Source organism: Micromys minutus, assembly GCF_963924665.1.
Source record: "Micromys minutus genome assembly, chromosome: 24".
In the NCBI taxonomy this organism is placed as follows: Eukaryota; Metazoa; Chordata; class Mammalia; order Rodentia; family Muridae; genus Micromys; species Micromys minutus.
Window position 1 is genome coordinate 22978365 of NC_137959.1, and position 14216 is coordinate 22992580.

A 14216-nucleotide genomic window follows, 5' to 3' on the forward strand; every position below is an offset into this window, starting at 1 on the left:
AGAGCTCTAGACACAAAAGCATCCTGAATACCCTCTGTATAATAAATACACATGTTTTGTCTTGTAATACAAATTTCTATTTAAAGACAAAGTGGCCAAGCTAAGTTTACAGAGATGAATTCATGGTTAAGAACATTCCCTGACTTTCAGAGGACAAGGGTTCAGCTCCCATCACCCATAAGCAGAGGATCGGATATTTTCTTCAGTACCCATGCAGAAAACAAGAATAAAATCACATAAGTTCACACATGTACACAAATGAAAACATTATAATTAAAATTACACAAAAGAATTCCAAAAGAAAACCTGATCCATAGACTGTTTGAGTAGAACTTCATCTGTGTTGTCAAACTCATCTCCCTGTCATAAACTTCTTGGGAAATATGATTCTGTCCTAAATACAGCTTTGCTGGTTTCATTACTCCAAGAACCAACAAATCAGTAGGTATCTTATGCCATTTAGAAGGCTCAGAGTTGACATGGATGAAGTTTTGGCCTTAGAAGAGTTTTTCATGTATTGTAAATTCAGGTGCTACATTGATAACGTAACATTTCTAGAACTGCTATGTCAATGAATTAGATCTATATTTTTCAGAGAGATAAAGAATCAACATTAAGATAACTACAATTTATACACATTTTACCAAGTAGCACAGCATCAAAAAAAAATCAAAATATAAGAGAAAAATGAAACCAATTATAGTCATTGGATACTGCTCTGCACGAACCTCGAAAAACTGGCTTTATTTGCTCCCTAGAAAGGTTGACATGATGATATGGCTCATGTAGAGCTATGTCATCAGTGTTGCCTGTACACATGGATATTGTTAATCCTGAGTCAAGTCTTTAATTTAGTTTTACTCTTTTAAAGGTCTAAGTCAAATTACAGTAAAACTGTGAACAGAGGAACGGGCTTCTAAACCAAAGGAAGTCAATAAATCTTTCAAAGGGACAATCATAGTTCACCACAGAAATACAGACAGGGATTCAAAAATCTGTTTTCTATAGATTTAATTTGTTGGACATGTGTGTGTGTGTGTGTGTGTGTGTGTGTGTGTGTGTGTGTGTGTGTGTGTTGTATCACATTTTCTTACATAAAACAAAAGCAACATGAGCATTTTATTTCAAGTTTTCTTGTTATTATGTCATTCTTATGAAATGTATTAGACAATTTTTAGTGAAAATTCATCTACTTAAACTTGTAAACACAACCAACAAAAGGGGAAAATACCTACTAAAAACATGTAATATCACATGGATATGTATCTAGAAACAAGAGTGTATGTAAAGCTGTTGGCCAGGGCTAGAACTAATTGATAAATTGTAGTTACGATTGTTTTCAAAGTTACAGGAAAGCAGTTTTTCTAGGAAATGCAGAATGAAAATCTCCTAAATTCATCTTGCTGTGTTTGATTACATATTATGAACTAAAGTTTGGAACATGGACTTTAAAATCTAAAAAAGTTTAGCAGTGGGAGTTTAACGATGTAAAAGGTAAAAAGAAAAATACTGAAAATTCTTCTACAGATAATATTAAGGATGAACTGTATGCTTCTCCTATCCAGTAGTTTTTTAAAATCTGTCACCTTGTACTTGAGGCAGTTTTGGAAGCATATTAGTTCAGAGAATGGTGACTCAAGATACTCCTATTACAAATTTATAAAAATAAACAATGTTTATAGTCTCATTATTTTTATCAAGTTTGGTTTTATCCATCATGGAGAAATAACCTAATACCTCTTGAGAGACTAGAATGTTTTAAGAGAAATAATGTCATGGATAGCACATACTTTATTCTTGAATCTCTGTGGAAGAGCTACTTAAACAGAAGAAATAATTTAGAACTTAATATTGGATTGCATATGTTTAAATAATACTTATGTGTGCATGCATATATTTGCAGATATACATGTGAATGTTACAAACTTTGCTTGCTATTTTGCTTCCTTCCCGGTCTTCTGTCTTTTGGTGTGAGTGTGTGTGTGTGTGTGTGTGTGTGTGTGTACAGGTATTATGCCATTTCCACATTCTTAATGAAGACTTAGCCTCTTTATGCAAATAGAAATGGAATGTTCACTCTGTCCTGAGGTTTGGAAATTACAGCTGTTATTGCTATTCACATCAGGTACACCAGCTGGATATCTTTGAAATTGTTTATTTCATTCCTCATGATTTTCTGCCCATGTTTTCCTAAAGAATTTCAATTTTGCTCATCTCTCTGAATCAAAGCTGGCAAAAAATATAATCAGACCCATCAAGATGTGTTTTCCCCCTTTTTACTTTGCAACATTCCTTTAGGAAACAATGCTGCCAGATTCTTAAAGAGATTGCTCAGAGAGAGAAAGATCACAGATTTAGCCACACACTCACTATTATAAAAATAAGTGCAGAAGCTTTCGACAGTTTGTAAGGACACAGCATCCTTTGATCTTTTGAGCATATTATGTTCCCTTAATTATGAAAAAAATGGTGTGAATCCTTGCAGTTAGTACTTTTGATACAAACTTTATTTGGGGCTACAACATGCACTGATCAATAAAAAATTAATAACCTAACACATTCTAGCTGAGGTCAGTAGATTTTTGAATTCACTTCCTAGAAATGACAAATTTCTCTATTTAGTTGCATGCTAATCTGTCATGTGCCCTTGCATAGAAACAAAATGTAGTCTCATTAAATGTGTCTTTTAATAATACCTTTATTGTGTAAAGTTGCTGTATGGATACAGATTTTTTTGAAAACAATGAATTAGATGATCCTATAGATGTCTGAAATGCAAATATTATGAAATAAGAAAAAATTGTGTTAATATTTTAAGGGCCAAAATAACAATATAAGCTCAACTTAAATTCAGAAATTGTCAAATGCAGTAAACTTTTTGCAATCAATCTATTTTTGTATTTTTTCTTTTAGTGAGAAGTGACTTTTCTTTGTTTGTTTGTTTCTTTCTTTTTTTCCTTCCTTCTTTCAAGTTCAAGAAGATGTCTGAAGGTTTTTGTGTGAGATTGTTCAAGTGTTCCTTTAATATATATTCTAAATACAACTATCATACATCTATTATATAATAACAGTATGGTAATATAGATAGATATAGATAAAAATACTGATGCATACTTTCCTGCTTCTATTTCTAGTGCTGAAAAGGACAGAAATTCACTTTTTATAGTTGTAGAATCTGACATCATTGTGTTTATAAGCAATTGTTTCTCTGGGTGGTCCTATCATGTCCTTTCTAACTACCTATTAACTCTTGATAGCACAACTCATGCTTTCAGCTCTCCCTGTATATGGCTTACTCTTGGCACATCTATATCTTTGCATACTTTTTATGATATAGTTAGTTGTTTTTATATGTAACACAATATGATATGAAGTCAACTAATAATATACATGAATATCTTCTGTCTATATAAACTTATTCTCTCAATTTATGAGTTTTAGAAACACAATTTAACCCTGTACAAATGTGTAAAATATGTGTGTGTGCTCTTGCGCACATGGTTGTGTGTGTGTGTGTGTGTGTGTGTGTGTGTGTAAGTATAATATATTGCCCCCCAAAATTTCTCAGATCCTCTTTGTTCATGAATTTTGATAAAAGATTTTTAATTAAAATTTTTATTGAATGTTTTCTGTATTTTTATTTCAAATGCTATCCCCTTTCCCTCCATTCTCTCCTCTCCCTACCCTTACTTCCATGAAGGTGTTCCCTCTCTCAACCACCCTCTCCACTTCAGTGTTTTGGCATTTCCCTAAACTGGGAAAAGTGCCTTCACTGGACTAAAGACCTCTTCTCACAACAATTAATAACAGTACAATCTAGATTTTGGTAATTGCTTATTTTATAAAAAATTCTAATTCTCTGACTAAATGGACAAAATAAATTTCAATTCTATCTTGGCCAAGAAAGAAAAAGTTGCAGAAAAAAAATCAGGATCAGCTACAAGATCATAGCATATTCTTGCTGAAGATAAGCCAAGCATTAAAGTAAATATTTTTAAATAACTTTAATGATGTATTAGATAAAACACACATCTAAGTCACCATATTAGTTTGAATACATTCATAAGTAAATAAGCAAGAAGTAAAGAATGTTTTACCTGTAATGTCACTAGTATGTCACATAATGTAATATTGTCACTGAAGAGAATTGAAAAAAAAATTCCTGATTGCATTTCCTCATGCATTACTAATTAATTCAGCCATGAAACTTATTGATGCTAAAATTTTGTGTTTCTAGTTTGATGACAAATAAGATATTTATGAGGACTCAGTGCATTTGAGCACATAAACAAAACAAAAGAATAGATTCACATTTGGTACCTCTTCAGCACAGTGATCAAAGTTATTGTCACTGATAATGGAAAAAAATAGGGCACCTCACAGAAGTCAGTGTTTCCTTATCTTGGAAAGTGTTATCAAAAGGCATATTCTGCATTCAATCAAATAAATAGCTGACAACACCCCAGAAATGCTATTAAATATGTTTCTTATTTGTAAAACATTAAAACCACATCAAGAAAGCTAAGACTACAGAAAACTTATAGTAATGGAGACTCATGCATGGTTGGCTCTAAAGAGGTCACTCATTAGCACAACAGAACATGTTTTGAATAAGTGAGAAACTATGAGGTTGCTGTGTCTAAGAGATAATGCATGTCAGTATTCAGTTTCTATACTTGGTGCTGATGCTATCATAGTACATATTTAAATCTATAGGAGGGATTACATAGTGGATAAGGAGACAAGACATCAACATCTTAACCTTTGGGGTCTCAGCAAAGATGTTTGGCTGATACCTAGCACTTTCTCATAAGACTTAACCTATTGAGTTGAAATGAAAAATAACAATGATCACAAATATATTATGTGTTTAATTGCTTCTCTTCAAAAGAAGCCCTAAAAGTCTTTATCATAAAGGGGCAGCTTTATAAAGATTCATTATATAAATATAAAGAGAAGAGAATCAAATGAAAAAACAGAAAGAATTGTAGATTTATGTTAAGGTGATATAGGATTGGACAGAAGAGTGATGGCAGGAAAAGTCTAGGAAGGTGAAAAAGGGGGAAAGGAGGAGATTCCAGGAGGAATGACATAAAGGCAGATGTATGTTTCTCTAGGTGCATCTCTAGCTTGATGAAGATGTTATTATTATTTCTAAAAAATTCTATGAGTCTTTTATCTCATATAGAAGGGCAGTGTGTATCCTTGTCCATTGGATGTAAGCTGATTGTGTAAAGGGTTGCTGGATTGAGATTTTAATATATAAACCAGCTTGAGAAGCTACCGGACTTTGGAGTGATGTTTGTTCAGGGCAGCGGAGAAAAGGAGCAGGCAGGAGTGGTCATTTCCACCCAGGAAAGAAACAACAGAACTGGGAAGGGAACCTAGGGTCAAGTGCTGCTTGCAGACTGTGTGACAGAGTCCGTGTGCTCAGCTGCACACTAGAGCGGTGTCTGTGGACTGATAAAAGGTTAAACCCTCTTTTTAATAGTTACAGCAACAAAGATACTTTTGTTTTTCCAGGAAGAAAACATCTGAATGTCTTAACAGCTCTACCATTCTTTCTTTAAATGGAGCCACTGTGCAATTTCATTCAGTATAGTTGCTTCCATTACATCTTTGGTAGGAAAACCCCGAAAGCCCGTGGAATGTGATTTTTAAAGACATATTTTCTAGACGATCTTCTAGACTTTTCAAAAAAAAATTCCTTTCATCACCAGCAGAAACAGAGTCCACTCCATCCATTTTGTTTTGTATTTGAATTTAATGCATTAGCAGTACCATTAATACATTAAACCCTGCCAGTCACCACAGGAATTTCTATCTTGGTAACTGTAATATCTCACTCCAAACTGTTCTTCTTTTTTTTTTCAACTTTCCTGTCACATTTTTTTTAAATTTAATTTGCAATGTATGCTGACCTCAAAAACTCTCTCACCTTAAAAGAGCATTAACTATGGTAAATATTCAGCATAATTATTAGTGTCATATAAACAAAATTCTCTAGAGATTTTATGAGAGATCAGTAGAGCATGATGGTTGACCTGATGGAGGCAGTACCAGATGTTGGAAGTTAAATACACTTGCCTTACTTAAATAGTTGGCTTTATAATGGTGATTATTATACTGCTTTCTGATGAAAACCAATAAAGGTAAGTGAAGTTTATCTCTTTGTTGAAATCACAGTACTATTGCAGAAATTAGAAGTGTTTTACACACACATAATATTCAGGGATAACATCTCAAATGTATATTTTTCACTACTAGAGTGTTACTTGGCTGTAAGATGGTAGAAATAGATGTAGTATTAATCAGCAATTCTCACCCAGTGGGCCTCGATCCCATTTGGGGGAATCAAACAACATTTTGAAAGGTGTTGCATATTAGATATTCTACATATCAGATATTTTCATTATGATTCATAAAAGCAGCAAAATTACAGTTATGAAGTAGCAAGGAAAATGATTTTATGTTTTATGGTTGGAATTATCACAGCATGAAGAAATGATATTAAAATGCCACAGCATTAGAAAGCTTAAGAACTACTATTTAGTATTTTGTAGCTTCCTAGATAATAATAAAACAATACCACACAGTCCAAATTCTACCTGTTGTCAAGTCATCTTGGCACTCTTTGGGATTTGGGTTTGTTTGTTTTGTTCTTTTAAACAAATCATTTTATTCTAGCATATAAATGTGAAGAATAATTGTCATTGAACATCTTTTTATTGACCAAGGTTTCTCTACACTTCCAAAAATTTATGGAAGGGTATTGTGACAATGAAATAGCAATTGCTTTGCTGTAAAAAAACTTGTTTTTATCGGACATTGGTTCTCTTTTGAGCCACATAATTAGCAGGTTGATGGTTGATAGTCTCTAAGTATTTATCTAGCTAGGGCTTCCTACATAGTCGAGGCCAATGCCATGTTCTTAAGTTAGAAGTTTTAACAGTCTCACAATTGGAAACCAGGTTTGGAAGTCACTAACTCCAAAATCAATTTATAAAGCAAGTAGAAAATTTATTGTACCACAGCCAAGATACAGACGAACATTTACAGTTTAAAACTCCCTACCACAATACACAATAACATTAAGCTGTATACTGACTATTTGAAATTAAAAATATAGGCAAATCTTAACTAAAAATAACTGCATTTTCTACTATTAAATTAAGGCAGACACACATATCGTTATACAACTTTAGTATAGAAGCAAATTATTCTGAATCCTGAAATTCTCTGTAGAATATAACAAAATTAGGGCAAATATATTCGTGTATTTTATCTTGACAGCTTGTCAACTGGCAAGCAATTTTCAAACAGCACATTTTTTTCTGGTAAGTACTGGTAAATTTATCAATTAGAGTTTTATTTTTCACTCCTTGCTCAGTGAAATCACTCAGTTGGTACTGTCATTCCTGAGGGCACACAGGAGCAGCGCTGGCATTTATGCAGTGGCAAAGAAAAAAAAAAGAAAGGAAAGAGAAGGGAAGCCTGAGAAGACACACTATGAAAGAGAACAGTGAACAGTGGTAATCAGAAGAGAAAGGAACCGTTGCTGACATTCATCCTGATGTTCACCCTCATGAGAACTGAAGGGAATAATTCATACTCGGCAATAAAGTAGCATAGACATTTCTACTTACATTAACCAAAGAAAATGCCATCTAACAACAACCAGATGCCCACAGCTTAAAATCAATACTAATTGCAAAGCACAAAAGTAAGGTAAAGAATGCATTAATATAAATCATTTTACCACCACTAAAGCAACCAATCATGGTACATGAATTCTCTTCAAGCATTCTTTTATGTTCTATTTGAGCATTGGAGTCCTTCCTTAATTGATTACTATCCCCATGAAAAGAATTGTCAATTTATCCTGTAAATATTTCACAAAAATAACAAAATGGAATTTAGACTTAAATCTGTACTAGTAACTTCAACAAATTCTCTATAAATTTTGGAACACTGCTTACATATTAAGGACTTAAATCTTTAGGTGCATATGTATAATATGTGTATGTGTGCATATAAATATACATGTGTGTAAGGATTACTTAATTTTATCCCTTTAGTTGAAAAACTTATAGAATACATGCTCACAGACACACACAGAGGTACACATACACATGATATTCTGTAGTGATTCTTTATATAAATTTTCATAGGTAAAAATTGCATGTCATTTGTGTAGGCATATGGAATTTTCCAAGCATATGTATCAGGAAAATAACTTATATGAACAACAAAGGAATCCTCTGATACATTTATTGTCAACAGATACAGCAATAGGCTTAAGGGACAGAAAGTAGCATAGGACAGTCAGTTTCCTTATTCATAGTTTATACTTAATTAAACATGCTCTGTGTACACAAAAGTGCTAATAATTCCATTCTTCTAATCTGTCCTAATAAATTCTAAATAAAAAGAGAAATTGGGTAAGGACTAGACCTCACAAGATGTAAAAGAAAGCACAATCACAAACCATTTCTTACTTCCTGCCTGTGCTTCAGAATTTAAAAGCTGTGGAAGGATGGAGATGTTTGAACTTGCTTGTGTTCTTCATTTTTACAGTGGTGCTGATGAAGAAGTGGTACATTACAGCTAGAAGTTCATAAAAGTTTCTCCAACCAAAGTGTCATTCTGGGCATCTATATAGCAATGATTCAGTTTTGATGAGCAGAAAAATAAATAAAAATAGAATTCCTCTCACAAGAAGTAGATAAAATGGAATCCTTTCAGGAAAAATATATGGGTAAGATATGAAGAACTGAAATCAGTTCTGATTTGCTGCTGAAATGGGTGTTTCAGCTGTGGTTTTATTATAGGCTGCTCAGGAACAGTATATCGAATAAAAATAAACCATCAAAAAATCACTGGCTAAGAAGTTTGGACAATTTTACTCAATGAAAAAATAAACAAACTATGGAATACATAGAAGATTTTCCCATTGTACATATAAACAGTAATTAACAAGGTTAAACTCTTTAAGTATACTCTTAGGCAAGCTACTGAGATTATCTATTGGCTGACAATGGGTTCTGATCTAGAAGTGGCTGACAGTGGGTTCTGATCTAGAAGTGCTCAATCTAAGAGTGAAGTTAATATATGTTTCATTGAGATTTCTCTACAAATATGCACACCTAAATAGTCTTTATATACCACATGCCTCCTACAAAGGCTCCAGGATCATAAAGAAGAGGAAGCAAAATATTTTATCAGGTGGTAAATAGCTGCAAAAAAATTGGTGCCTCTTGGATGCAGCTGGGCAGATGCAAATGTGAACTATTAGGTTCCGTGATATTGTACAAAATACCCGTGCAAGTCTAAACTCAGTAAAATCACAGCATGAAGACAGAAGAGAGGCGTGAAGCTCCACCCCTACATGAGTGTATGTTGAGATTTCTTAACTGTTGGGAGAGGGGGAAGTCAGTTTTCATTAAATTATCTCCAGAGAATTCAATAATATTCAAATGAAAGAACACAGAACCAAGAATATTTGACAACATACTTTGGTCTTCAGGAGGAAAAGAAACAATAAAATAATAAAAAACACAGAGTTAGGTGGAAATGAAGGAGGTGAATCTGGGATGTGGTGGGAAATATGTGTGAACATTACCAAAACACTTGGTACAAAATTCTTAAAGAACTAGTAAATAATTTAAACATTGCACTACTGTCAGCCGCAGCTATGCAAGGATAGACTGCTTTGAATTTTGAAAGAAAACAGAAACTTTAGCAAAGTCTTTCAGGTTTTCTGTGGGGTTTTAAGTTGTAGGACACAAGAAAACTGTGGAAATCTGGAACAGAGACATATAAAGATTCATGATGATATTGGTTTTTAATATTGTGTTTGGTTTTCTTTGGGACTTCTAGTTGCAAATCTGTGAGCATGTATGCTATTGGCGTAAACAGGCAGATGAAGCTGTAGATTCTTTGGTTAAAAGTATTTATTTTTGTTTGATTTTTTCTGGTATTTTCTGTCTTATCATTTTTACCTTCTCTAATTTATTTGGCCTTGCTTGTTACCATTATATTCTTAAATGCAATTTGAAATAACTTAAATTATATACTGCATGTGCAAAAATGTATTTAGTGACATTGCACTTTGAAATTTGGATTCTTTCTTCTGACTTGTTCAGGAAGAATGAAAATTCTCCCTTTGTGTTAAGGGGTCTGAGATTTGAGGGCACTTGTCTGAATGTATAGGTTAAAGAAAAGATAATCAGATCTACAAGAATGGGTACTGAAATCATGTTCTTAAAAGCCTATTGGTTTTTTTTGTTTGTTTGTTTGTTTTGTTTTTGTTTTTTTTTTTGACGTAATACAGGTATCAGTGATTCAGTGAAAGGAGTGAGTGAATGGTGGTAGGGTTGATTTGTATTAGTCATAAACGTAATGTCAGTTAGTCACAAAAGAGAAACTCCAGTGGGAACACCTTCATCAATGTAATAGGAGGGGGAGGGAGGATGGGATTGGCAGCAAAAAAAAAAAAAAAAGATAAATCTACAATGTAAATACAGAGAAAATCTAATTTTAAAAAGGGAAAAAAAGAAACTCATTGATAAAAATGATTATATAGTCCACCTTAGACTCATCCCACTCAATCAGGCCAGTATCTGATTGACTCTAGTCTTAAATGTTTTCCTATGGCTGTGTGCACTGCATCTACATGAGGATATACACAAATAGTTAAACATGATCCAAATATTAGTAGGATTAGCTTAGCATGTTGGAACAGATCTTGAGGAATCTGTCACAGTAACAATACTTGTCTTTGGCAGGAATGCAAGGGAGACTATTGTAATAGTGCCACTTAAGAATCATTATTTTATTATTAAAACTGCCCCTCTGTCATTTTCTATCATCAAGGGACTAAAGATGTTGAGCTGGGGAACTTGCGTCGAGGAAGAATATTTAAGAATAAGAATAAAAGATAAGTAGAGCTAGAGAATGAAGGAGCTAGAGAAAAGACTGAAGGAGATGAAAGGTTTTGCAATCTCAGGGAAGAATAACAATATCAACCAATCATATGTAGCAGAGGATAGCATTGTCTGGCATCAGTGTTCCCAGAGGCCTTTGGAGTGAAGGCGAGTTTGCCCAGTGTATGGGAATGCCAAACACTGAGCTTGAGAGGGTGATTGAGAGAAGGAGCACCTTCATGGAAACAAATGGAGGAGAAGGGAAGATGGGAAGGGGGAAAGGAATCACATTTGAAATGTAAATACATAGAATAGCCAATAAAACTTTAAAAAAGAGCAAAGATAAGTGGGAAATAAATGTCTATTTTTTTTCCAGCAGCACACCAGTCCTGATGCCAGGAGCTATTTGAAAAATGACCCTTAACAAGTCTGAGAAATTGGAAGTATACATACCCAAAATAGACATCTCTGGAACAGTAGCATGATAAGGTCCATTGAGAAACTCGGGTGCATTGTCATTGATGTCTTGAACCTTAATAATAAATTCAGAAGGAGGCTCAAGAGGTTTGTTGGTCTCCCAGTCCACTGCCTGAGCTGTTAAGGTATACTCAGCCTTCTCTTCTCGATCCAGTCTTTTGATAGCATGTATATCTCCGGTTATGTCATTTATTTGAAAGATTGTGCCAGCTCCATCCCCCGATAGGATATATTTGATTTTTTTGCTTCCAGGATCCAGATCTGTGTGTAACTAAAATGAAAAGTAGCAGGAGTTAGTTGTGGAGACAGCTAAATGATCTTTAGAATTACTTTAACTGACTCTTGGTTGGGTATCAGATGAATTCATCTTACACTTCTTCCTCAGTCTCTGCCAAGCAAACATTTCCATTCACAGCATATTATAATGAAGCATAGTGGACTTCATCTAGACCGGCTTTTATAATGTGCTTACATTTTTAATGTAAAGTTGCACAGTTTCAAAATTATGAAAAATGTAGTGAGCACAAAATTGTGTGTGTAGTGTTGGCTATCCATACACATAGCCAATCGCACTCATGCACCCAACTTATAGGTCCTATCTTTTATGAAGTACAATGAGGCAAAAAGAAAAAAAACCTATTATCCAGGTGTAATGTAAACTTATTAAATGTTTTTAAATGAATTATTTCATATGAGATATTAAAACCAGATGGCCAATGTGGCTCTTTAGAGTTCATATTTCTTTTTAATATTTGATAAGATTAAAATGGAGTGAGCCAATAGTTTGATCTGATTGCTGTTGTACTTATGGAAAAAATCAACAATTCAACTTGTACACTTAAGAATTTTATTTCTTTCTTTAATTCTCAGTAATTTTTACAGTCCAGAAAAAACATTCCCATATTATGGAAATAATTATTAAGAATAGGACACAGGAGAACATTTTCAAGTGAATGAATGGAACTTTATGGAAAATGGCAACTGTTCAACAAGAATTCAGATGCATCACAGATTACCTCACTGAGTACTGATTTAACAATGTTTTCTGATGTTTCAATATAAAGAAAAATGTTGGCCTTACAGACCTTTGTAGGTGCTCAGTAAGTCAGAATTACAAAGCCTTTCTTCCTATTGGGTTGCTTCCAGCAGCCTTGATCTGAAGGCATGTGCCTAGCCTTAATGTTATGCTGTATTCTGTTGATATCACCAGGAGGCATGCTCTTTTCTGAAGATAAATGGAGAAGTAATGAATCTGATGGGGAGAAGAGTGATTGGGAAGAGGAGTGAAAGGAAAAGGGGGCTGCAGTCAAGATGCATAGCATGAGAGCAAAATAAATATAAATAAAAATAATCCTAAGAATTTGTTCATAACCAAACTCAGGAGTGTTCTGCTTTGTAGTTTACCCCATAAAAACTTTGTCCATCCCCCTATGAAGACTCCTGACTTAAAAAGGAAGAACTTTATTTCAAAATGCACATTATTTGGGACTCTGGAAATGTTGCAGCAGTCAAGAGCTATTTTGCAGAAGAGCAAGTTGCAATTTTTAGCAGCCACATAGGGCTACAATCACAACAAACTGTAACTCCCGTTCCAGGAAGTCTGATGGCCCCATTTTACCTCCAAGGCACCATGCATGTTCGATGTTCACATACACATGCACAGGCACCCATTTACAAACATAAAACAAAAAGAAACAAATCTAAATAAATGAACACTCTTTATCAAATGCTGCATTTGTAAAATAAATCACGTAATGTAGCAACACAATGCTTACATGCACATACTTTTGTTTAACTTGTCCGCTTACACCAATACTGTTGGGATTCTGTAAAACCCACCCCTCAATTACCTGGCAGCAGCCAGGTATGCTCCACCCCAGTGACATGACACTATAAAAGGGGCTGCTTGCCCCCTCCTCTCTCTCTTGGCCTCTCTTGCCTCCTGGCTCTCTTGCTCTCCCACCCCTATCCCATCTATTTCCCTTCCCTTCCCCCCCCCTCTCCATGTGCTCATGGCCAGCCTCTACTCCTCTATTCCTCTCCCCCTCTCTCTCTGCCTCAACCACCCTCTTAACTCTCCCATGACCTGAATAAACTCTATTCTGTACTATACCATTGTGTGGCTGGTCCCTCAGGGGGAAGGGCTTCCCAAAATGGACCCACCCAGAGGCATCACCAGGCCTTGCCGCACCTCCATGGGCCATATGCCCCTTACTCTCTTCATCCTTCCCCTAACATTGGTGCCAAAACCCGGGAAGTTATCTTTTCACAACATTGGTGCCCCGTGACTTTTCCTTTCAGTGAGTTTTCCTTTCATTGGTGCCCCATCATCTTTCCTTACAAATACAGTCCTAATTTTTTACACCTGGAAATATAAAGTATTTGTTTCTTAAAAAAAAAAAAAAAAAAAAAAAAAAAAAAAAAAAAAAAAAACATGGGTTTGTCTGTTGCTTAATCTCTGGGAGCTCTGAGTGGTCCTAGCTAATTGAATTTTTTTTTTCTTTTGGGGTTGCAATCTTTTTTAATTCTCCCTCTAATGCTTCCATGTTGATTCCTGGCCTCAATTCAATGGTTGACTCTAAGTATCTGCATTTGACTCAGCCAGTTGCTTAAGAAGCCTCTCAAAGGACAGAAGTGGATGTTTCTTGCATGGCCGGTAAAAGTTAGACGGGTTTATTGGGCAGATGGGGGAGCACAGTCTCAAAGGCAGGGAGTGAGGAAATCAGGGAGGGGGAACAAGGAAGGGGGCCACTCTTGGAGTATAAAAAAATAAAATAATTTAATAATAATAATAAGGTAGTAGGTGTATTGTAG

General features: G+C 34.7%; 1 protein-coding gene across 4 annotated transcripts in view; it reads right to left on the reverse strand.

The window, feature by feature from the left end:
- The window catches only part of CDH8 (cadherin 8), a gene marked incomplete at both ends in the record, with an annotated part of 367179 nt that overhangs the window by 232579 nt on the left and 120384 nt on the right, over nt 1-14216 (reverse strand). For all 4 annotated transcript variants that reach the window (XM_080937196.1, XM_080937198.1, XM_080937197.1 and 1 more), the window contains one exon: nt 11379-11673. In XM_080937196.1, coding sequence (XP_080793322.1) covers nt 11379-11673 — 295 coding nt within the window. The remainder of the gene's footprint in view (nt 1-11378; nt 11674-14216) is intronic.